Genomic DNA, 23,918 nt, shown 5'->3' with positions numbered 1-23,918 from the left:
GGCTGTTATAGCGGGTCTCCTAACCCAAGGCTGTTATAGCGGGTCTCCTAACCCAAGGCTGTTATAGCGGGTCTCCTAACCCAAGGCTGTTATAGCGGGTCTCCTGACCCAAGGCTGTTATAGCAGGTCTCCTGACCCAAGGCTGTTATAGCAGGTTCCCTAACCCAAGGCTGTTATAGCAGGTTCCCTAACCCAAGGCTGTTATAGCAGGTCTCCTAACCCAAGGCTGTTATAGCAGGTCTCCTAACCCAAGGCTGTTATAGCAGGTCTCCTAACCCAAGGCTGTTATAGCAGGTCTCCTAACCCAAGGCTGTTATAGCGGGTCTCCTAACCCAAGGCTGTTATAGCGGGTCTCCTAACCCAAGGCTGTTATAGCAGGTCTCCTAACCCAAGGCTGTTATAGCAGGTCTCCTGACCCAAGGCTGTTATAGCAGGTTCCCTAACCCAAGGCTGTTATAGCAGGTTCCCTAACCCAAGCCTGTTATAGCAGGTCTCCTAACCCAAGGCTGTTATAGCAGGTCTCCTAACCCAAGGCTGTTATAGCAGGTTCCCTGACCAGCCTGTTATAGCAGGTCCCCTGACCCAAGGCTGTTATAGCGTGTCCCCTAACCCAAGGCTGTTATAGCAGGTTCCCTGACCAGCCTGTTATAGCAGGTCTCCTGACCAGCCTGTTATAGCAGGTCTCCTGACCAGCCTGTTATAGCAGGTCTCCTGACCCAAGGCTGTTATAGCGGGTCCCCTGACCAGCCTGTTATAGCAGGTCCCCTGACCAGCCAGTTATAGCAGGTCCCCTGACCAGCCTGTTATAGCAGGTCTCCTGACCAGCCTGTTATAGCAGGTCTCCTGACCAGCCTGTTATAGCAGGTCCCCTAACCCAAGGCTGTTATAGCAGGTCTCCTAACCCAAGCCTGTTATAGCAGGTCCCCTAACCCAAGCCTGTTATAGCAGGTCTCCTGACCCAAGGCTGTTATAGCAGGTCTCCTGACCAGCCTGTTATAGCAGGTCCCCTAACCCAAGGCTGTTATAGCAGGTCTCCTAACCCAAGGCTGTTATAGCAGGTCCCCTGACCAGCCTGTTATAGCAGGTCTCCTGACCCAAGGCTGTTATAGCAGGTCTCCTAACCCAAGGCTGTTATAGCAGGTCCCCTAACCCAAGGCTGTTATAGCAGGTCTCCTGACTCAAGCCTGTTATAGCAGGTCTCCTAACCCAAGGCTGTTATAGCAGGTCTCCTAACCCAAGGCTGTTATAGCAGGTCTCCTAACCCAAGGCTGTTATAGCAGGTCTCCTAACCCAAGGCTGTTATAGCAGGTCTCCTAACCCAAGGCTGTTATAGCAGGTCCCCTAACCTAGCAGGTCTCCTAACCTAGCAGGTCTCCTAACCTAGCAGGTCTCCTAACCCAAGGCTGTTATAGCAGGTCCCCTAACCCAAGGCTGCTATAGCAGGTCTCCTAACCCAAGGCTGTTATAGCAGGTCCCCTGACCCAAGGCTGTTATAGCAGGTCCCCTGACCCAAGGCTGTTATAGCGTGTCCCCTAACCCAAGGCTGTTATAGCAGGTCCCCTGACCCAAGGCTGTTATAGCAGGTCTCCTGACCCAAGGCTGTTATAGCAGGTCTCCTGACCCAAGGCTGTTATAGCAGGTCCCCTGACCCAAGGCTGTTATAGCAGGTCCCCTGACCCAAGGCTGTTATAGCAGGTCTCCTGACCCAAGGCTGTTATAGCAGGTCCCCTGACCAGCCTGTTATAGCAGGTCTCCTGACCAGCCTGTTATAGCAGGTCTCCTAACCCAAGGCTGTTATAGCAGGTCTCCTAACCTAGCAGGTCTCCTAACCTAGCAGGTCTCCTAACCCAAGGCTGTTATAGCAGGTCTCCTAACCCAAGGCTGTTATAGCAGGTCCCCTAACCCAAGGCTGTTATAGCAGGTCCCCTGACCAGCCTGTTATAGCAGGTCTCCTAACCCAAGGCTGTTATAGCAGGTCTCCTAACCTAGCAGGTCTCCTAACCTAGCAGGTCTCCTAACCCAAGGCTGTTATAGCAGGTCTCCTAACCCAAGGCTGTTATAGCAGGTCCCCTAACCCAAGGCTGTTATAGCAGGTCCCCTGACCAGCCTGTTATAGCAGGTCTCCTAACCCAAGGCTGTTATAGCAGGTCTCCTGACCCAAGGCTGTTATAGCAGGTCCCCTAACCCAAGGCTGTTATAGCAGGTCTCCTGACCCAAGGCTGTTATAGCAGGTCTCCTAACCTAGCAGGTCTCCTAACCCAAGGCTGTTATAGCAGGTCCCCTAACCCAAGGCTGTGAAGAGTAAGTCCCCTGTACAAAGTGCAGACAGATAGCAGACTCACTCTTCCATGGCGTGACTCTCGATGGCCACCAGGGAGTCGTAGACCTTAACAAAGTCGTTACCACAGTCCTCCTCTAGGTTGAAGGTATCAAAGTCCAGTTTGAGCACGTGACCAGGGTCGGCTCTCAGCTGCCATTGGACGAAAGTGTTGGGCGGGTACGGAGTATTGGGGAAACCGGGTGACGTGATTGGAACAATCTTATTCACTCTGGTGTGTTCTGCGTACCTGTAGGATTCTGAGGAGACATTGACACTCAGAACATGTATCTATAATATGTATGTAATAATATCCGACCAGAGTTTGAGAGAGTGGTAGAGAGGGATAGAGGGATAGAGAGTGGTAGAGGGGGGTAGAGGGGGGTAGAGGGGTAGAGAGGGGTAGAGAGGAAGAGGAATAGAGAGGAATAGAGTGGTAGAGAGGGGTAGAGAGGGGCAGAGAGGTAGAGAGTGGTAGAGAGCAGTAGAGAGGGGTAGAGAGCGGTAGAGGGGGGTAGAGGGGGGTAGAGAGGAATAGAGTGGTAGAGAGGGGCAGAGAGGGGCAGAGAGGGGCAGAGAGGGGTAGAGAGTGGTAGAGAGCAGTAGAGAGGGGTAGAGAGCGGTAGAGGGGGGTAGAGAGCGGTAGAGGGGGGTAGAGAGGGGTAGAGAGGGGTAGAGAGGAATAGAGCGGTAGAGAGGGGTAGAGAGGGGTAGAGAGGGGTAGAGAGGGGTAGAGGGGTAGAGAGGGGTAGAGAGGGGTAGAGAGGGGTAGAGAGGGGTAGAGAGGGGTAGAGAGGAATAGAGCGGTAGAGAGGGGTAGAGAGGGGTAGAGAGGGGTAGAGAGGGGTAGAGAGGGGTAGAGGGGTAGAGAGGGGTAGAGAGGGATAGAGAGGGATAGAGAGGGATGGAGAGGGATAGAGAGGGATGGAGAGGGGTAGAGAGGGGTAGAGAGGGGTAGAGAGGGGTAGAGAGGAATAGAGCGGTAGAGAGGGGTAGAGAGGGGTAGAGAGGGGTAGAGGGGTAGAGAGGGGTAGAGAGGGATAGAGAGGGATAGAGAGGGATGGAGAGGGGTAGAGAGGGGTAGAGAGGGGTAGAGAGGGGTAGAGAGGGGTAGAGAGGGGTAGAGAGGGGTAGAGAGGGATAGAGAGGGATAGATAGGGGTAGAGAGGGATAGATAGGGGTAGAGAGTGGAAGAGAGTGGAAGAGAGTGGAAGAGAGTGGAAGAGAGGGGTAGAGAGGGGTAGAGAGGGGTAGAGGGGTAGAGAGGGGTAGAGAGGGATAGAGAGGGATAGAGAGGGATGGAGAGGGGTAGAGAGGGGTAGAGAGGGGTAGAGAGGGGTAGAGAGGGGTAGAGAGGGATAGAGAGGGATGGAGAGGGGTAGAGAGGGGTAGAGAGGGGTAGAGAGGGGTAGAGAGGGGTAGAGAGGGGTAGAGAGGGATGGAGAGGGGTAGAGAGGGGTAGAGAGGGGTAGAGAGGGGTAGAGAGGGGTAGAGAGGGGTAGAGAGGGGTAGAGAGGGATAGAGAGGGATAGAGAGGGATGGAGAGGGTAGAGAGGGGTAGAGAGGGGTAGAGAGGGGTAGAGAGGGGTAGAGAGGGATAGAGAGGGATAGATAGGGGTAGAGAGTGGAAGAGAGTGGAAGAGAGTGGAAGAGAGTGGAAGAGAGGGGTAGAGAGGGGTAGAGAGGGGTAGAGGGGTAGAGAGGGGTAGAGAGGGATAGAGAGGGGTAGAGAGGGGTAGAGAGGGGTAGAGAGGGGTAGAGAGGGGTAGAGGGGTAGAGAGGGGTAGAGAGGGATAGAGAGGGATAGAGAGGGATGGAGAGGGGTAGAGAGGGATAGAGAGTGGTAGAGGGGGATAGAGAGTGGTAGGGAGGGGTAGAGGGATAGAGAGTGGTAGAGAGGGATAGGGGGATAGAGGGATAGAGAGTGGTAGAGGGGGATAGAGAGTGGTAGGGAGGGGTAGAGGGATAGAGAGTGGTAGAGGGATAGAGGGATAGAGAGTGGTAGAGGGATAGAGAGTGGTAGGGAGGGATAGAGGGATAGAGAGTGGTAGAGAGTGGTAGGGAGGGGTAGAGGGATAGAGAGTGGTAGGGAGGGGTAGAGGGATAGAGAGTGGTAGAGAGGGATAGAGGGATAGAGAGTGGTAGGGAGGGATAGAGGGATAGAGAGTGGAAGAGAGTGGAAGAGAGGGGTAGAGAGGGGTAGAGAGGGATAGAGGGATAGAGAGGGGTAGAGAGGGGTAGAGAGAGGTAGAGGGATAGAGAGTGGAAGAGAGTGGAAGAGAGGGATAGAGAGGGGTAGAGAGGGGTAGAGAGGGGTAGAGAGGGGTAGAGAGGGGTAGAGAGTGGGTGCCTTAGGGTGCCATAGGGTGCCATTTCAGATGTGTCCTCATTCACATGCTAGGAGGAAAAGTATGTGGACACCTGCTCAGCAAACATCTCATTCCAAAATCATGGGCATTAATATGTTGTTGGTCCCCCCCTTTGCTGCTATAACAGCCTCCACTCTTCTGGGAAGGCTTTGCACTAGATGTTGGAACATTGCTGCTATAACAGCCTCCACTCTTCTGGGAAGGCTTTCCACTAGATGTTGGAACATTGCTGCTATAACAGCCTCCACTCTTCTGGGAAGGCTTTCCACTAGATGTTGGAACATTGCTGCTATAACAGCCTCCACTCTTCTGGGAAGGCTTTCTACTAGATGTTGGAACATTGCTGCTATAACAGCCTCCACTCTTCTGGGAAGGCTTTCCACTAGATGTTGGAACATTGCTGCTATAGCAGCCTCCACTCTTCTGGGAAGGCTTTCCACTAGATGTTGGAACATTGCTGCTATAACAGCCTCCACTCTTCTGGGAAGGCTTTCCACTAGATGTTGAAACATTGTTGCGGGGACTTGCTTCCATTCAGCCACAAGAGCATTAGTGAGGTCGGGCGATTAGGCCTGGCTCAATTCATCCCAAATGTGTTTAATGGGGTTGAGGTCAGGGCTCTGTGCAGGCCAGTCAAGTTCTTCCACACCGATCTCGACAAACCATTTCTGTATGGACCTCGATTTGTGCACGGGGGTATTGTCATGCTGAAACAGGAAAGGGCTTTCCCCAAACTTGCCACAAAGTTGGAAGAACAGAATCATCTAGAATATCAGTGTGTGTTGTAGCGTTAAGATGTCCCTTCACTGGAACTAAGGGGCCTGAACCATGAAAAACAGCCCCAGACCATTATTCCTCCTCCACCAAACTTTACAGTTGGCACTATGCATCAGGGCAGGTAGTGTTCTCCTGGCATCCTCCAAACCCAGATTCGTCCGTCAGGCTGCTAGATGGTGAAGCGTGATTCATCACTCCAGAGAACGTGTTTCCACTGCTCCAGAGTTCAATGGCGACGAGCTTTACACCACTCCAGCCGACGCTTGGCATTGCACATGGTGATCTTAAGCTTGTGTGCGGCTGCTCGGCCATGGAAACACATTTCATGAAGCTCCCGACTAACAGTTATTGTGCTGACGTTGCTTCCAGAGGCAGTTTGGAACTCAGTAGTGAGTGTTGTAACCGAGGACAGATGATTTTTATGCGCTTCAGCACTCGGCGGTCCCGGTTATGTGAGCTTGTGTGGTCTACCACTTCGCGGCTGAGCCGTTGTTGCTCCTATAATATTTCCACTTCACAATAACAGCACTTACAGTTGACCGGGGCAGCTCTAGCAGGGCAGAAATTTGACAAACTGACTTGTTGGAAAGGTGGCATCCTATGAACGGTGCCACGTAAAAAAAAAAGCTTTAAAAAAAAAATAAAAAAAATCACTGAGCTTTTCAGTAAGGCCATTCTACTGCAAATGTTTGTCTATGGAGATTGCATGGCTGTGTATTCGATTCTATACACCCGTCAGCAACGGTCGGGGCTGAAATAGCCAAATCCCCTCATTTGAAGAGGTGTCCACATACTTTTGTATATATAGGTGTAACTGACAAGGAAACAACAGGCTACTTAACATATATAATGTCTGAGTCACAGAATTCCTCGTCCAAACTTTCAGAGCATTCACTGAGGGAATTCTCTACTCAAACTGACGCAAGCAGAACAGGAACAGAGCAGAACTCACCACTGAAGGACGTTGAGAACATTCTAGAATCCAGAGCGGAGTTCATGACCTCCTCAAACAACAGATCGTTGCCAGGCCTGTTCGAAAAGCCCCTCTGCACCTTATCCACTACCTTGTCCATGGAGGACATAGCCTTGTCCACCGCTGCTTCCTGACCACGTGGTACTTCGAACTCCGACAGGTAGTAGGCTATCACACTGCCTTCACTGGAATACACACACATAAACCAACATTAGTCAAGGGTTTCATCTAATATCTACAGCAGAATAAATTAGAATTACATTTAAGTCATTTAGCAGACGCTCTTATCCAGAGCGACTTACAAATTGTACCTTTATTTAACCTTTATTTAACTAGGCAAGTCAGTTAAGAACAAATTCTTATTTTCAATGACGGCCTACTGGGGAACAGTGGGTTAACTGCCTGTTCAGGGGCAGAACGACAGATTTGTACCTTGTCAGCTCGGGGATTTGAACTTGCAACCTTTCGGTTACTAGTCCAACGCTCTAACCACTAGGCTACCCTGCCGCCCCGAATGTCCAACACCTCGCTTCACGACACTTTTAGCTACAACGACTGCAACCAAATGCTCCCTGTAGTTGTTGGTCAGCCCCTCACGTCGCTGTGGATTAATATTGGCCCACTCTTCCATGGAGAACTGCTTTAACTCCGCGGCATCGTTTGTTGGGTTTTCAAGTATGAACTGCTCGTTTCAAGTCCTGCCACAACATCTCAGTTCGGATTAGGTCTGGACTTTGACAAGGCCGTTCCAATTTGTTGCTTTTTTTAGCCATTTTCATGTAGACTTGATTGTGTGTTTTGGATCGTTGTCTTGCTGCGTGACCCAGCTGTGCTTCAGCTCACAGACGGATGGCCTGACATTCTCCTGTAGAACTCTCTGATCCGGAGCAGAATTCACGGTTCCTTCTATTAAAGCAAGTCGTCCAGGTCCTGAGGCAGCAAAGCCTCCCCAAACCATCACACTACCATCCACCGCCATGCTTGATCGTTGGTATGAGGTTCTTACTGTGGAAAGCAGTGTTTTGTTTTCACCAGACATAATGGGACGGTAAGAAGGTAAATCATGGCGTTATAGTTCCACAAGGTAAACACCGGCGGTGTGGTTCCACGAGGTAAACACCGGCGGTATGGTCCCACGAGGTAAACACCGGCGGTATGGTCCCACGAGGTAAACACCGGCGGTATGGTCCCACGAGGTAAACACCGGCGGTATGGTCCCACGAGGTAAACACCGGCGGTATGGTCCCACGAGGTAAACACCGGCGGTATGGTCCCACGAGGTAAACACCGGCGGTATGGTCCCACGAGGTAAACACCGGCGGTATGGTCCCACGAGGTAAACACCGGCGGTATGGTCCCACGAGGTAAACACCGGCGGTATGGTCCCACGAGGTAAACACCGGCGGTATGGTCCCACGAGGTAAACACCGGCGGTATGGTCCCACGAGGTAAACACCGGCGGTATGGTCCCACGAGGTAAATAAGAGAACACTGCTGTAACTTGAAAGGAGAACATCCAAGGTGTAGTACATCTCTGCTCTGTTAGGGATTCAAATAGATAAACTACATGGGGATCAAAACAGGCAATGGTGGAAAGATCATGTAGATTATCACACTCTTTCAGTTACTGTACCTGAAGGCTTGTACGGTGGAGCCAACATAGTACTTGGACAGCTGGGGCATCTTGTTGTAGAGTGTTCTCAGCTGAAAAAATGAAAACAAAAACACAGGAATTAATTAACTGAAATTATCATTATTTTCTTTAAATTTAGAATGATTGGGTGTGAATCTTGCTGCACAATTTATTTTCCCTCGGGAAAAAATGATTGATTGATTGATTAAGTGACTTATTTGAAGTGTACTTATCAGTATCTGAAAGACAGTGACTGCATATCCCAAATTAAAAAGCAGTGCACTATATAGGGAATAGGGTTCCATTTGGGACTCAGAGAGAAAGAAGAGCCGTGTCTGAATACCCAGAATGCTGGTGTTCTAAATAGCAGGCATTTTGGGTATGAATAAAATAAAATTTTATAGTATGTGAAATTAAAATTAAAATGTAGTATGCTTTATAAGCCAAGATATCATACTCATTTTGCCTCTTCATTCAGTAGTATTATAAATATATAGAATTATATTACCATACTGTTGAGGAGGAGAAAGGTCTTTCCAGACTTATGTGTGTTTGATAATCAGCTGTTCATGTGATAAGAGGACTCGCTGTACACAAATTAACGAACGGCGGGAATCAATGCTCCTGCACATTAGATGTCGTATCCTCAGTAGGAGGAGCCTAGTAGGTTGATAGTTAGCTACAGGTAAAGGTGCGTTAGCTACAGGGAAAGGAGCGTTAGCTACAGGGAAAGGAGCGTTAGCTACAGGGAAAGGAGCGTTAGCTACAGGGAAAGGAGCGTTAGCTACAGGGAAAGGAGCGTTAGCTACAGGGAAAGGTGCGTTAGCTAGAGGGCTGAGTGGGAAAGGAGTGTTAGCTACAGGGCTGGGGGGAAAGGAGTGTTAGCTAGAGGGCTGGGGGAAAGGAGTGTTAGCTACCGGGAAAGGAGTGTTAGCTACCGGGAAAGGAGTGTTAGCTACCGGGAAAGGAGCGTTAGCTACAGGGCTGGGGGGAAAGGAGTGTTAGCTACAGGGAAAGGAGTGTTAGCTACCGGGAAAGGAGTGTTAGCTACAGGGCAAGGAGTGTTAGCTACCGGGAAAGGAGTGTTAGCTACCGGGAAAGGAGTGTTAGCTACCGGGAAAGGAGTGTTAGCTACCGGGAAAGGAGTGTTAGCTACCGGGAAAGGAGTGTTAGCTACCGGGAAAGGAGTGTTAGCTACCGGGAAAGGAGTGTTAGCTACCGGGAAAGGAGTGTTAGCTACAGGGCAAGGCGTGTTAGCTACAGGGCAAGGCGTGTTAGCTACAGGGCAAGGCGTGTTAGCTACAGGGCAAGGCGTGTTAGCTACAGGGCAAGGCGTGTTAGCTACAGGGCAAGGCGTGTTAGCTACAGGGCAAGGCGTGTTAGCTACAGGGCAAGGCGTGTTAGCTACAGGGCAAGGCGTGTTAGCTACAGGGCAAGGCGTGTTAGCTACAGGGCAAGGAGTGTTAGCTACAGGGCAAGGAGTGTTAGCTACAGGGCAAGGAGTGTTAGCTACAGGGCAAGGAGTGTTAGCTACAGGGCAAGGAGTGTTAGCTACAGGGAAAGGAGTGTTAGCTACCGGGAAAGGAGTGTTAGCTACCGGGAAAGGAGTGTTAGCTACCGGGAAAGGAGTGTTAGCTACCGGGAAAGGAGTGTTAGCTACCGGGAAAGGAGTGTTAGCTACCGGGAAAGGAGTGTTAGCTACCGGGAAAGGAGTGTTAGCTACCGGGAAAGGAGTGTTAGCTACCGGGAAAGGAGTGTTAGCTACCGGGAAAGGAGTGTTAGCTACAGGGAAAGGAGTGTTAGCTACAGGGAAAGGAGTGTTAGCTACAGGGAAAGGAGTGTTAGCTACAGGGAAAGGAGTGTTAGCTACAGGGCTGAGTGGGAAAGGATTGTTAGCTATAGGGCTGGGGGGAAAGGAGTTTTAGCTAGAGGGAAAGGAGTGTTAGCTACAGGGCTGGGGGGAAAGGAGTGTTAGCTAGAGGGAAAGGAGTGTTAGCTACAGGGCTGGGGGGAAAGGAGTGTTAGCTACAGGGCTGGGGGGAAAGGAGTGTTAGCTACAGGGAAAGGAGTGTTAGCTAGAGGGCTGGGGGAAAAGGAGTGTTAGCTAGAGGGCTGGGGGAAAAGGAGTGTTAGCTAGAGGGCTGGGGGGAAAGGAGTGTTAGCTACAGGGCTAGGGGGGAAAGAAGTGTTAGCTACAGGGAAAGGTGTGTTAGCTACAGGGCTGAGTGGGAAAGGAGTGTTAGCTACAGGGCTGGGGGGAAAGGAGTTTTAGCTAGAGGGAAAGGAGTGTTAGCTACAGGGCTGGGGGGAAAGGAGTGTTAGCTACAGGGCTGGGGGCAAAGGAGTGTTAGCTACAGGGCTGGGGGGAAAGGAGTGTTAGCTACAGGGCTGGGGGGAAAGGAGTGTTAGCTACAGGGAAGGGAGTGTTAGCTACAGGGCTGGGGGGAAAGGAGCGTTAGCTAGAGGGCTGGGGGGAAAGGAGTGTTAGCTAGAGGGCTGGGGGGAAAGGAGTGTTAGCTACAGGGAAAGGAGTGTTAGCTACAGGGCTGGGGGGAAAGGAGTGTTAGCTAGAGGGCTGGGGGGAAAGGAGTGTTAGCTAGAGGGCTGGGGGGAAAGGAGTGTTAGCTACAGGGCTGGGGGGAAAGGAGTGTTAGCTACAGGGCTAGGGGGGAAAGGAGTGTTTGCAAAAGGGCTGGGGGGAAAGGAGTGTTTGCAAAAGGGCTGGGGGAAAAGGAGTGTTTGCAAAAGGGAAAGGAGTGTTAGCTAGAGGGCTGGGGGGAAAGGAGTGTTAGCTAGAGGGCTGGGGGGAAAGGAGTGTTAGCTAGAGGGCTGGGGGGAAAGGAGTGTTAGCTACAGGGAAAGGAGTGTTAGCTACAGGCTGGGGGAAAAGGAGTGTTAGCTAGAGGGCTGGGGGGAAAGGAGTGTTAGCTACAGGGCTAGGGGGGAAAGGAGTGTTAGCTACAGGGAAGGGAGTGTTAGCTAGAGGGCTGGGGGAAAGGAGTGTTAGCTAGAGGGCTGGGGGGAAAGGAGTGTTAGCTACAGGGAAAGGAGTGTTAGCTACAGGGCTGGGGGGAAAGGAGTGTTAGCTAGAGGGCTGGGGGGAAAGGAGTGTTAGCTAGAGGGCTGGGGGGAAAGGAGTGTTAGCTACAGGGAAAGGAGTGTTAGCTACAGGCTGGGGGAAAAGGAGGCTAGGGGGGAAAGGAGAGCTGGGGGGAAAGGAGTGTTAGCTACAGGGAAAGGAGTGTTAGCTACAGGCTGGGGGAAAAGGAGGCTAGGGGGGAAAGGAGTGTTAGCTACAGGGCTAGGGGGGAAAGGAGTGTTAGCTACAGGGCTAGGGGGGAAAGGAGTGTTAGCTACAGGGCTAGGGGGGGAAAGGAGTGTTAGCTACAGGGCTGGGGGGAAAGGAGTGTTAGCTAGAGGGAAAGGAGTGTTAGCTAGAGGGAAAGGAGTGTTAGCTACAGGGCTGGGGGGAAAGGAGTGTTAGCTAGAGGGAAAGGAGTGTTAGCTACAGGGCTGGGGGGAAAGGAGTGTTAGCTACAGGGCTGGGGGGAAAGGAGTGTTAGCTAGAGGGCTGGGGGAAAAGGAGTGTTAGCTAGAGGGCTGGGGGGAAAGGAGTGTTAGCTAGAGGGCTGGGGGGAAAGGAGTGTTAGCTAGAGGGCTGGGGGGAAAGGAGTGTTAGCTACAGGGCTAGGGGGGAAAGAAGTGTTAGCTACAGGGAAAGGTGTGTTAGCTACAGGGCTGAGTGGGAAAGGATTGTTAGCTATAGGGCTGGGGGGAAAGGAGTGTTAGCTACAGGGCTGGGGGGAAAGGAGTGTTAGCTACAGGGCTGGGGGGAAAGGAGTGTTAGCTACAGGGCTGGGGGGAAAGGAGTGTTAGCTACAGGGCTGGGGGGAAAGGAGTGTTAGCTACAGGGCTGGGGGGAAAGGAGTGTTAGCTACAGGGAAGGGAGTGTTAGCTACAGGGCTGGGGGGAAAGGAGCGTTAGCTAGAGGGCTGGGGGGAAAGGAGTGTTAGCTAGAGGGCTGGGGGGAAAGGAGTGTTAGCTAGAGGGCTGGGGGGAAAGGAGTGTTAGCTACAGGGAAAGGAGTGTTAGCTACAGGGCTGGGGGGAAAGGAGTGTTAGCTAGAGGGCTGGGGGGAAAGGAGTGTTAGCTAGAGGGCTGGGGGGAAAGGAGTGTTAGCTAGAGGGCTGGGGGGAAAGGAGTGTTAGCTACAGGGCTGGGGGGAAAGGAGTGTTAGCTACAGGGCTAGGGGGGAAAGGAGTGTTTGCAAAAGGGCTGGGGGAAAAGGAGTGTTTGCAAAAGGGAAAGGAGTGTTAGCTAGAGGGCTGGGGTGGGAAAGGAGCATTAGCTACAGGGCTGGGGGGAAAGGAGTGTTAGCTACAGGGCTGGGGGGAAAGGAGTGTTAGCTACAGGGAAAGGAGTGTTAGCTACAGGGCTGGGGGAAAAGGAGTGTTAGCTAGAGGGCTGGGGGGAAAGGAGTGTTAGCTACAGGGCTAGGGGGGAAAGGAGTGTTAGCTACAGGGCTAGGGGGGAAAGGAGTGTTAGCTACAGGGAAGGGAGTGTTAGCTAGAGGGCTGGGGGGAAAGGAGTGTTAGCTAGAGGGCTGGGGGGAAAGGAGTGTTAGCTACAGGGAAAGGAGTGTTAGCTACAGGGCTGGGGGGAAAGGAGTGTTAGCTAGAGGGCTGGGGGGAAAGGAGTGTTAGCTAGAGGGCTGGGGGGAAAGGAGTGTTAGCTAGAGGGCTGGGGGGAAAGGAGTGTTAGCTACAGGGAAAGGAGTGTTAGCTACAGGCTGGGGGAAAAGGAGTGTTAGCTAGAGGGCTGGGGGGAAAGGAGTGTTAGCTACAGGGCTAGGGGGGAAAGGAGTGTTAGCTACAGGGCTAGGGGGGAAAGGAGTGTTAGCTACAGGGCTAGGGGGGGAAAGGAGTGTTAGCTACAGGGCTAGGGGGGGAAAGGAGTGTTAGCTACAGGGCTGGGGGGAAAGGAGTGTTAGCTAGAGGGAAAGGAGTGTTAGCTACAGGGAAGGGAGTGTTAGCTAGAGGGCTGGGGGGAAAGGAGTGTTAGCTAGAGGGCTGGGGGGAAAGGAGTGTTAGCTACAGGGAAAGGAGTGTTAGCTAGAGGGCTGGGGGGAAAGGAGTGTTAGCTAGAGGGCTGGGGGGAAAGGAGTGTTAGCTAGAGGGCTGGGGGGAAAGGAGTGTTAGCTAGAGGGCTGGGGGGAAAGGAGTGTTAGCTAGAGGGCTGGGGGGAAAGGAGTGTTAGCTACAGGGAAAGGAGTGTTAGCTACAGGCTGGGGGAAAAGGAGTGTTAGCTACAGGGCTAGGGGGGAAAGGAGTGTTAGCTACAGGGAAAGGAGTGTTAGCTACAGGGAAGGGAGTGTTAGCTAGAGGGCTGGGGGGAAAGGAGTGTTAGCTAGAGGGCTGGGGGGAAAGGAGTGTTAGCTACAGGGAAAGGAGTGTTAGCTACAGGGCTGGGGGGAAAGGAGTGTTAGCTAGAGGGCTGGGGGGAAAGGAGTGTTAGCTAGAGGGCTGGGGGGAAAGGAGTGTTAGCTAGAGGGCTGGGGGGAAAGGAGTGTTAGCTACAGGGAAAGGAGTGTTAGCTACAGGCTGGGGGAAAAGGAGTGTTAGCTACAGGGCTAGGGGGGAAAGGAGTGTTAGCTACAGGGCTAGGGGGGGAAAGGAGTGTTAGCTACAGGGCTGGGGGGAAAGGAGTGTTAGCTAGAGGGAAAGGAGTGTTAGCTAGAGGGAAAGGAGTGTTAGCTACAGGGCTGGGGGGAAAGGAGTGTTAGCTAGAGGGAAAGGAGTGTTAGCTACAGGGCTGGGGGGAAAGGAGTGTTAGCTACAGGGAAAGGAGTGTTAGCTAGAGGGCTGGGGGAAAAGGAGTGTTAGCTAGAGGGCTGGGGGGAAAGGAGTGTTAGCTAGAGGGCTGGGGGGGAAGGAGTGTTAGCTACAGGGCTAGGGGGGAAAGAAGTGTTAGCTACAGGGAAAGGTGTGTTAGCTACAGGGCTGAGTGGGAAAGGATTGTTAGCTATAGGGCTGGGGGGAAAGGAGTGTTAGCTACAGGGCTGGGGGGAAAGGAGTGTTAGCTACAGGGCTGGGGGGAAAGGAGTGTTAGCTACAGGGCTGGGGGGAAAGGAGTGTTAGCTACAGGGCTGGGGGGAAAGGAGTGTTAGCTACAGGGAAGGGAGTGTTAGCTACAGGGCTGGGGGGAAAGGAGCGTTAGCTAGAGGGCTGGGGGGAAAGGAGTGTTAGCTAGAGGGCTGGGGGGAAAGGAGTGTTAGCTAGAGGGCTGGGGGGAAAGGAGTGTTAGCTACAGGGAAAGGAGTGTTAGCTACAGGGCTGGGGGGAAAGGAGTGTTAGCTAGAGGGCTGGGGGGAAAGGAGTGTTAGCTAGAGGGCTGGGGGGAAAGGAGTGTTAGCTAGAGGGAAAGGAGTGTTAGCTACAGGGCTGGGGGGAAAGGAGTGTTAGCTAGAGGGAAAGGAGTGTTAGCTACAGGGCTGGGGGGAAAGGAGTGTTAGCTACAGGGCTAGGGGGGAAAGGAGTGTTAGCTACAGGGCTAGGGGGGAAAGAAGTGTTAGCTACAGGGAAAGGTGTGTTAGCTACAGGGCTGAGTGGGAAAGGAGTGTTAGCTACAGGGCTAGGGGGGAAAGGAGTGTTAGCTACAGGGCTAGGGGGGGAAAGGAGTGTTAGCTACAGGGAAAGGAGTGTTAGCTAGAGGGCTGGGGGAAAAGGAGTGTTAGCTAGAGGGCTGGGGGGAAAGGAGTGTTAGCTACAGGGCTAGGGGGGAAAGGAGTGTTAGCTACAGGGCTAGGGGGGAAAGAAGTGTTAGCTACAGGGAAAGGTGTGTTAGCTACAGGGCTGAGTGGGAAAGGAGTGTTAGCTACAGGGCTGGGGGGAAAGGAGTTTTAGCTAGAGGGAAAGGAGTGTTAGCTACAGGGCTGGGGGGAAAGGAGTGTTAGCTACAGGGCTGGGGGCAAAGGAGTGTTAGCTACAGGGCTGGGGGGAAAGGAGTGTTAGCTACAGGGCTGGGGGGAAAGGAGTGTTAGCTACAGGGAAGGGAGTGTTAGCTACAGGGCTGGGGGGAAAGGAGCGTTAGCTAGAGGGCTGGGGGGAAAGGAGTGTTAGCTAGAGGGCTGGGGGGAAAGGAGTGTTAGCTACAGGGAAAGGAGTGTTAGCTACAGGGCTGGGGGGAAAGGAGTGTTAGCTAGAGGGCTGGGGGGAAAGGAGTGTTAGCTAGAGGGCTGGGGGGAAAGGAGTGTTAGCTACAGGGCTGGGGGGAAAGGAGTGTTAGCTACAGGGCTAGGGGGGAAAGGAGTGTTTGCAAAAGGGCTGGGGGAAAAGGAGTGTTTGCAAAAGGGAAAGGAGTGTTAGCTAGAGGGCTGGGGGGAAAGGAGTGTTAGCTAGAGGGCTGGGGGGAAAGGAGTGTTAGCTAGAGGGCTGGGGGGAAAGGAGTGTTAGCTAGAGGGCTGGGGGGAAAGGAGTGTTAGCTACAGGGAAAGGAGTGTTAGCTACAGGCTGGGGGAAAAGGAGTGTTAGCTACAGGGCTAGGGGGGAAAGGAGTGTTAGCTACAGGGCTAGGGGGGAAAGGAGTGTTAGCTACAGGGCTAGGGGGGAAAGGAGTGTTAGCTACAGGGCTAGGGGGGGAAAGGAGTGTTAGCTACAGGGCTGGGGGGAAAGGAGTGTTAGCTAGAGGGCTGGGGGGAAAGGAGTGTTAGCTACAGGGAAAGGAGTGTTAGCTACAGGCTGGGGGAAAAGGAGTGTTAGCTAGAGGGCTGGGGGGAAAGGAGTGTTAGCTACAGGGAAAGGAGTGTTAGCTACAGGGCTGGGGGGAAAGGAGTGTTAGCTAGAGGGCTGGGGGGAAAGGAGTGTTAGCTAGAGGGCTGGGGGGAAAGGAGTGTTAGCTACAGGGAAAGGAGTGTTAGCTACAGGCTGGGGGAAAAGGAGTGTTAGCTACAGGGCTAGGGGGGAAAGGAGTGTTAGCTACAGGGCTAGGGGGGAAAGGAGTGTTAGCTACAGGGCTAGGGGGGAAAGGAGTGTTAGCTACAGGGCTAGGGGGGGAAAGGAGTGTTAGCTACAGGGCTGGGGGGAAAGGAGTGTTAGCTAGAGGGAAAGGAGTGTTAGCTAGAGGGAAAGGAGTGTTAGCTACAGGGCTGGGGGGAAAGGAGTGTTAGCTACAGGGCTGGGGGGAAAGGAGTGTTAGCTAGAGGGCTGGGGGAAAAGGAGTGTTAGCTAGAGGGCTGGGGGGAAAGGAGTGTTAGCTAGAGGGCTGGGGGGAAAGGAGTGTTAGCTAGAGGGCTGGGGGGAAAGGAGTGTTAGCTACAGGGCTAGGGGGGAAAGAAGTGTTAGCTACAGGGAAAGGTGTGTTAGCTACAGGGCTGAGTGGGAAAGGATTGTTAGCTATAGGGCTGGGGGGAAAGGAGTGTTAGCTACAGGGCTGGGGGGAAAGGAGTGTTAGCTACAGGGCTGGGGGGAAAGGAGTGTTAGCTACAGGGCTGGGGGGAAAGGAGTGTTAGCTACAGGGAAGGGAGTGTTAGCTACAGGGCTGGGGGGAAAGGAGCGTTAGCTAGAGGGCTGGGGGGAAAGGAGTGTTAGCTAGAGGGCTGGGGGGAAAGGAGTGTTAGCTAGAGGGCTGGGGGGAAAGGAGTGTTAGCTACAGGGAAAGGAGTGTTAGCTACAGGGCTGGGGGGAAAGGAGTGTTAGCTAGAGGGCTGGGGGGAAAGGAGTGTTAGCTAGAGGGCTGGGGGGAAAGGAGTGTTAGCTAGAGGGCTGGGGGGAAAGGAGTGTTAGCTACAGGGCTGGGGGGAAAGGAGTGTTAGCTACAGGGCTAGGGGGGAAAGGAGTGTTTGCAAACGGGCTGGGGGAAAAGGAGTGTTTGCAAAAGGGAAAGGAGTGTTAGCTAGAGGGCTGGGGTGGGAAAGGAGCATTAGCTACAGGGCTGGGGGGAAAGGAGTGTTAGCTACAGGGCTGGGGGGAAAGGAGTGTTAGCTACAGGGAAAGGAGTGTTAGCTACAGGGCTGGGGGAAAAGGAGTGTTAGCTAGAGGGCTGGGGGGAAAGGAGTGTTAGCTACAGGGCTAGGGGGGAAAGGAGTGTTAGCTACAGGGCTAGGGGGGAAAGGAGTGTTAGCTACAGGGAAGGGAGTGTTAGCTAGAGGGCTGGGGGGAAAGGAGTGTTAGCTAGAGGGCTGGGGGGAAAGGAGTGTTAGCTACAGGGAAAGGAGTGTTAGCTACAGGGCTGGGGGGAAAGGAGTGTTAGCTAGAGGGCTGGGGGGAAAGGAGTGTTAGCTAGAGGGCTGGGGGGAAAGGAGTGTTAGCTAGAGGGCTGGGGGGAAAGGAGTGTTAGCTACAGGGAAAGGAGTGTTAGCTACAGGCTGGGGGAAAAGGAGTGTTAGCTAGAGGGCTAGGGGGGAAAGGAGTGTTAGCTACAGGGCTAGGGGGGAAAGGAGTGTTAGCTACAGGGCTAGGGGGGAAAGGAGTGTTAGCTACAGGGCTAGGGGGGGAAAGGAGTGTTAGCTACAGGGCTGGGGGGAAAGGAGTGTTAGCTAGAGGGAAAGGAGTGTTAGCTAGAGGGAAAGGAGTGTTAGTTACAGGGCTGGGGGGAAAGGAGTGTTAGCTAGAGGGAAAGGAGTGTTAGCTACAGGGCTGGGGGGAAAGGAGTGTTAGCTACAGGGAAAGGAGTGTTAGCTAGAGGGCTGGGGGAAAAGGAGTGTTAGCTAGAGGGCTGGGGGGAAAGGAGTGTTAGCTAGAGGGCTGGGGGGAAAGGAGTGTTAGCTACAGGGCTAGGGGGGAAAGAAGTGTTAGCTACAGGGAAAGGTGTGTTAGCTACAGGGCTGAGTGGGAAAGGATTGTTAGCTATAGGGCTGGGGGGAAAGGAGTGTTAGCTACAGGGCTGGGGGGAAAGGAGTGTTAGCTACAGGGCTGGGGGGAAAGGAGTGTTAGCTACAGGGCTGGGGGGAAAGGAGTGTTAGCTACAGGGCTGGGGGGAAAGGAGTGTTAGCTACAGGGCTGGGGGGAAAGGAGTGTTAGCTACAGGGAAGGGAGTGTTAGCTACAGGGCTGGGGGGAAAGGAGCGTTAGCTAGAGGGCTGGGGGGAAAGGAGTGTTAGCTAGAGGGCTGGGGGGAAAGGAGTGTTAGCTAGAGGGCTGGGGGGAAAGGAGTGTTAGCTACAGGGAAAGGAGTGTTAGCTACAGGGCTGGGGGGAAAGGAGTGTTAGCTAGAGGGCTGGGGGGAAAGGAGTGTTAGCTAGAGGGCTGGGGGGAAAGGAGTGTTAGCTAGAGGGCTGGGGGGAAAGGAGTGTTAGCTACAGGGCTGGGGGGAAAGGAGTGTTAGCTACAGGGCTAGGGGGGAAAGGAGTGTTTGCAAAAGGGCTGGGGGAAAAGGAGTGTTTGCAAAAGGGAAAGGAGTGTTAGCTAGAGGGCTGGGGTGGGAAAGGAGCATTAGCTACAGGGCTGGGGGGAAAGGAGTGTTAGCTACAGGGCTGGGGGGAAAGGAGTGTTAGCTACAGGGAAAGGAGTGTTAGCTACAGGGCTGGGGGAAAAGGAGTGTTAGCTAGAGGGCTGGGGGAAAAGGAGTGTTAGCTACAGGGCTAGGGGGGAAAGGAGTGTTAGCTACAGGGCTAGGGGGGAAAGGAGTGTTAGCTACAGGGAAGGGAGTGTTAGCTAGAGGGCTGGGGGGAAAGGAGTGTTAGCTACAGGGAAAGGAGTGTTAGCTACAGGGCTGGGGGGAAAGGAGTGTTAGCTAGAGGGCTGGGGGGAAAGGAGTGTTAGCTAGAGGGCTGGGGGGAAAGGAGTGTTAGCTAGAGGGCTGGGGGGAAAGGAGTGTTAGCTACAGGGAAAGGAGTGTTAGCTACAGGCTGGGGGAAAAGGAGTGTTAGCTAGAGGGCTGGGGGGAAAGGAGTGTTAGCTACAGGGCTAGGGGGGAAAGGAGTGTTAGCTACAGGGCTAGGGGGGAAAGGAGTGTTAGCTACAGGGCTAGGGGGGGAAAGGAGTGTTAGCTACAGGGCTAGGGGGGGAAAGGAGTGTTAGCTACAGGGCTGGGGGGAAAGGAGTGTTAGCTAGAGGGAAAGGAGTGTTAGCTACAGGGCTGGGGGGAAAGGAGTGTTAGCTAGAGGGAAAGGAGTGTTAGCTACAGGGCTGGGGGGAAAGGAGTGTTAGCTACAGGGCTGGGGGGAAAGGAGTGTTAGCTACAGGGAAAGGAGTGTTAGCTAGAGGGCTGGGGGAAAAGGAGTGTTAGCTAGAGGGCTGGGGGGAAAGGAGTGTTAGCTAGAGGGCTGGGGGGAAAGGAGTGTTAGCTACAGGGCTAGGGGGGAAAGAAGTGTTAGCTACAGGGAAAGGTGTGTTAGCTACAGGGCTGAGTGGGAAAGGATTGTTAGCTATAGGGCTGGGGGGAAAGGAGTGTTAGCTACAGGGCTGGGGGGAAAGGAGTTTTAGCTAGAGGGAAAGGAGTGTTAGCTACAGGGCTGGGGGGAAAGGAGTGTTAGCTACAGGGCTGGGGGGAAAGGAGTGTTAGCTACAGGGCTGGGGGGAAAGGAGTGTTAGCTACAGGGCTGGGGGGAAAGGAGTGTTAGCTACAGGGAAGGGAGTGTTAGCTACAGGGCTGGGGGGAAAGGAGCGTTAGCTAGAGGGCTGGGGGGAAAGGAGTGTTAGCTAGAGGGCTGGGGGAAAGGAGTGTTAGCTACAGGGAAAGGAGTGTTAGCTAGAGGGCTGGGGGGAAAGGAGTGTTAGCTAGAGGGCTGGGGGGAAAGGAGTGTTAGCTAGAGGGCTGGGGGGAAAGGAGTGTTAGCTAGAGGGCTGGGGGGAAAGGAGTGTTAGCTACAGGGCTGGGGGGAAAGGAGTGTTAGCTACAGGGCTAGGGGGGAAAGGAGTGTTTGCAAAAGGGCTGGGGGAAAAGGAGTGTTTGCAAAAGGGAAAGGAGTGTTAGCTAGAGGGCTGGGGTGGGAAAGGAGCATTAGCTACAGGGCTGGGGGGAAAGGAGTGTTAGCTACAGGGCTGGGGGGAAAGGAGTGTTAGCTACAGGGAAAGGAGTGTTAGCTACAGGGCTGGGGGGAAAGGAGCGTTAGCTAGAGGGCTGGGGGGAAAGGAGTGTTAGCTAGAGGGCTGGGGGGAAAGGAGTGTTAGCTAGAGGGCTGGGGGGAAAAGAGTGTTAGCTAGAGGGCTGGGGGGAAAGGAGTGTTAGCTACAGGGCTGGGGGGAAAGGAGTGTTAGTTACAGGGCTAGGGGGGAAAGGAGTGTTTGCAAAAGGGCTGGGGGAAAAGGAGTGTTTGCAAAAGGGAAAGGAGTGTTAGCTAGAGGGCTGGGGTGGGAAAGGAGCATTAGCTACAGGGCTGGGGGGAAAGGAGTGTTAGCTACAGGGCTGGGGGGAAAGGAGTGTTAGCTACAGGGAAAGGAGTGTTAGCTACAGGGCTGGGGGGAAAGGAGCGTTAGCTAGAGGGCTGGGGGGAAAGGAGTGTTAGCTAGAGGGCTGGGGGGAAAGGAGTGTTAGCTACAGGGAAAGGAGTGTTAGCTACAGGCTGGGGGAAAAGGAGTGTTAGCTAGAGGGCTGGGGGGAAAGGAGTGTTAGCTACAGGGCTAGGGGGGAAAGGAGTGTTAGCTACAGGGCTAGGGGGGAAAGGAGTGTTAGCTACAGGGCTAGGGGGGGAAAGGAGTGTTAGCTACAGGGCTAGGGGGGGAAAGGAGTGTTAGCTACAGGGCTGGGTGGGAAAGGAGTGTTAGCTACAGGGCTGGGGGGAAAGGAGTGTTAGCTAGAGGGAAAGGAGTGTTAGCTACAGGGCTGGGGGGAAAGGAGTGTTAGCTACAGGGAAAGGAGTGTTAGCTAGAAGGCTGGGGGAAAAGGAGTGTTAGCTAGAGGGCTGGGGGGAAAGGAGTGTTAGCTAGAGGGCTGGGGGGAAAGGAGTGTTAGCTACAGGGCTAGGGGGGAAAGAAGTGTTAGCTACAGGGAAAGGTGTGTTAGCTACAGGGCTGAGTGGGAAAGGATTGTTAGCTATAGGGCTGGGGGGAAAGGAGTGTTAGCTACAGGGCTGGGGGGAAAGGAGTTTTAGCTAGAGGGAAAGGAGTGTTAGCTACAGGGCTGGGGGGAAAGGAGTGTTAGCTACAGGGCTGGGGGGAAAGGAGTTTTAGCTAGAGGGAAAGGAGTGTTAGCTACAGGGCTGGGGGGAAAGGAGTGTTAGCTACAGGGCTGGGGGGAAAGGAGTGTTAGCTACAGGGCTGGGGGGAAAGGAGTGTTAGCTACAGGGCTGGGGGGAAAGGAGTGTTAGCTACAGGGAAAGGAGTGTTAGCTAGAGGGCTGGGGGGAAAGGAGTGTTAGCTAGAGGGCTGGGGGGAAAGGAGTGTTAGCTAGAGGGCTGGGGGGAAAGGAGTGTTAGCTAGAGGGCTGGGGGGAAAGGAGTGTTAGCTACAGGGCTGGGGGGAAAGGAGTGTTAGCTACAGGGCTGGGGGGAAAGGAGTGTTAGCTACAGGGCTAGGGGGGAAAGGAGTGTTTGCAAAAGGGCTGGGGGAAAAGGAGTGTTTGCAAAAGGGAAAGGAGTGTTAGCTAGAGGGCTGGGGTGGGAAAGGAGCATTAGCTACAGGGCTGGGGGGAAAGGAGTGTTAGCTACAGGGCTGGGGGGAAAGGAGTGTTAGCTACAGGGAAAGGAGTGTTAGCTACAGGGCTGGGGGGAAAGGAGCGTTAGCTAGAGGGCTGGGGGGAAAGGAGTGTTAGCTAGAGGGCTGGGGGGAAAGGAGTGTTAGCTAGAGGGCTGGGGGGAAAGGAGTGTTAGCTACAGGGAAAGGAGTGTTAGCTACAGGCTGGGGGAAAAGGAGTGTTAGCTAGAGGGCTGGGGGGAAAGGAGTGTTAGCTACAGGGCTAGGGGGGAAAGGAGTGTTAGCTACAGGGCTAGGGGGGAAAGGAGTGTTAGCTACAGGGCTGGGTGGGAAAGGAGTGTTAGCTACAGGGCTGGGTGGGAAAGGAGTGTTAGCTACAGGGCTGGGGGGAAAGGAGTGTTAGCTACAGGGAAAGGAGCGTTAGCTAGAGGGCTGGGGTGGGAAAGGAGCGTTAGCTACAGGGCTGGGGGGAAAGGAGTTTTAGCTTAAGGGCTGGGAGGAAAGGAGCGTTAGCTAGAGGGCTGGGGGGGAAAGGAGCGTTAGCTAGAGGGCTGGGGGGAAAGGAGCGTTAGCTACAGGGCTGGGGGGAAAGGAGCGTTAGCTAGAGGGAAAGGAGCGTTAGCTAGAGGGAAAGGAGCGTTAGCTAGAGGGAAAGGAGCGTTAGCTAGAGGGAAAGGAGCGTTAGCTAGAGGGAAAGGAGCGTTAGCTAGAGGGAAAGGAGCGTTAGCTACAGGGCTGTGGGGAAAGGAGCGTTAGCTACAGGGCTGTGGGGAAAGGAGCGTTAGCTACAGGGCTGTGGGGAAAGGAGCGTTAGCTACAGGGCTGTGGGGAAAGGAGCGTTAGCTACAGGGCTGTGGGGAAAGGAGCGTTAGCTACAGGGCTGTGGGGAAAGGAGCGTTAGCTACAGGGCTGTGGGGAAAGGAGCGTTAGCTACAGGGCTGTGGGGAAAGGAGCGTTAGCTACAGGGCTGTGGGGAAAGGAGCGTTAGCTACAGGGCTGGGGGGAAAGGAGCGTTAGCTACAGGGCTGGGGGGAAAGGAGCGTTAGCTACAGGGCTGGGGGGAAAGGAGCGTTAGCTACAGGGCTGGGGGGAAAGGAGTGTTAGCTACAGGGCTGGGGGGAAAGGAGTGTTAGCTACAGGGCTGGGGGGAAAGGAGTGTTAGCTACAGGGAAAGGTGCATTGGCTACAGGGCTGGGGGGGAAAGGAGCGTTAGCTACAGGGCTGGGGGGAAAGGAGCGTTAGCTAGAGGGCTGGGGGGAAAGGAGCGTTAGCTACAGGGCTGGGGGGAAAGGAGCGTTAGCTACAGGGCTGGGGGGAAAGGAGCGTTAGCTACAGGGCTGGGGGGAAATGAGCGTTAGCTACAGGGCTGGGGGGAAAGGAGCGTTAGCTACAGGGCTGGGGGGAAAGGAGCGTTAGCTACAGGGCTGGGGGGAAAGGAGCGTTAGCTACAGGGCTGGGGGGAAAGGAGCGTTAGCTACAGGGCTGGGGGGAAAGGAGCGTTAGCTACAGGGCTGGGGGGAAAGGAGTGTTAGCTACAGGGAAAGGTGCATTGGCTACAGGGCTGGGGGGAAAGGAGCGTTAGCTACAGGGCTGAGTGGGAAAGGAGCGTTAGCTACAGGGCTGGGGGGAAAGGAGCGTTAGCTAGAGGGCTGGGGGGAAAGGAGCGTTAGCTAGAGGGCTGGGGGAAAGGAGCGTTAGCTAGAGGGGGGAAAGGAGCGTTAGCTACAGGGCTGGGGGGAAAGGAGCGTTAGCTAGAGGGCTGGGGGGAAAGGAGCGTTAGCTACAGGGGGGAAAGGAGCATTAGCTACAGGGCTGGGGGGAAAGGAGCGTTAGCTAGAGGGCTGGGGGGAAAGGAGCGTTAGCTAGAGGGCTGGAGGGAAAGGAGCGTTAGCTAGAGGGCTGGAGGGAAAGGAGCGTTAGCTACAGGGCTGGTGGGAAAGGAGCGTTAGCTACAGGGCTGGGGGGGAAAGGAGCGTTAGCTACAGGGCTGGGGGGAAAGGAGCGTTAGCTAGAGGGCTGGGGGGGAAAGGAGCGTTAGCTACAGGGCTGGGGGGAAAGGAGCGTTAGCTACAGGGCTGGGGGGAAAGGAGCGTTAGCTACAGGGCTGGGGGGAAAGGAGCGTTAGCTACAGGGCTGGGGGGAAAGGAGCGTTAGCTACAGGGCTGGGGGGAAAGGAGCGTTAGCTACAGGGCTGGGGGGAAAGGAGCGTTAGCTACAGGGCTGGGGGGAAAGGAGCGTTAGCTACAGGGCTGGGGGGAAAGGAGCGTTAGCTACAGGGCTGT

At 54.0% G+C, this 23,918-nt stretch overlaps 1 protein-coding gene across 2 annotated transcripts in view; it reads right to left on the bottom strand.

Moving 5' to 3' along the window:
- The window catches only part of st14a (ST14 transmembrane serine protease matriptase a), a 79,933-nt gene that overhangs the window by 31,054 nt on the left and 24,961 nt on the right, over window positions 1–23,918 (bottom strand). For both annotated transcript variants that reach the window (XM_055895155.1, XM_055895156.1), the window contains exons 4-6: window positions 8,070–8,140; window positions 6,416–6,621; window positions 2,343–2,577 (exon numbers count right to left, since the gene is read on the bottom strand). In XM_055895155.1, the coding sequence (XP_055751130.1) occupies window positions 2,343–2,577; window positions 6,416–6,621; window positions 8,070–8,140 (512 nt within the window). The remainder of the gene's footprint in view (window positions 1–2,342; window positions 2,578–6,415; window positions 6,622–8,069; window positions 8,141–23,918) is intronic.

This window comes from Salvelinus fontinalis, chromosome 33 (genome assembly GCF_029448725.1).
Source record: "Salvelinus fontinalis isolate EN_2023a chromosome 33, ASM2944872v1, whole genome shotgun sequence".
Lineage (NCBI taxonomy): Eukaryota > Metazoa > Chordata > Actinopteri > Salmoniformes > Salmonidae > Salvelinus > Salvelinus fontinalis.
The sequence above is the reverse complement of the archived record's forward strand: the minus strand, read 5'-3'. Positions and strand labels throughout refer to the sequence as shown.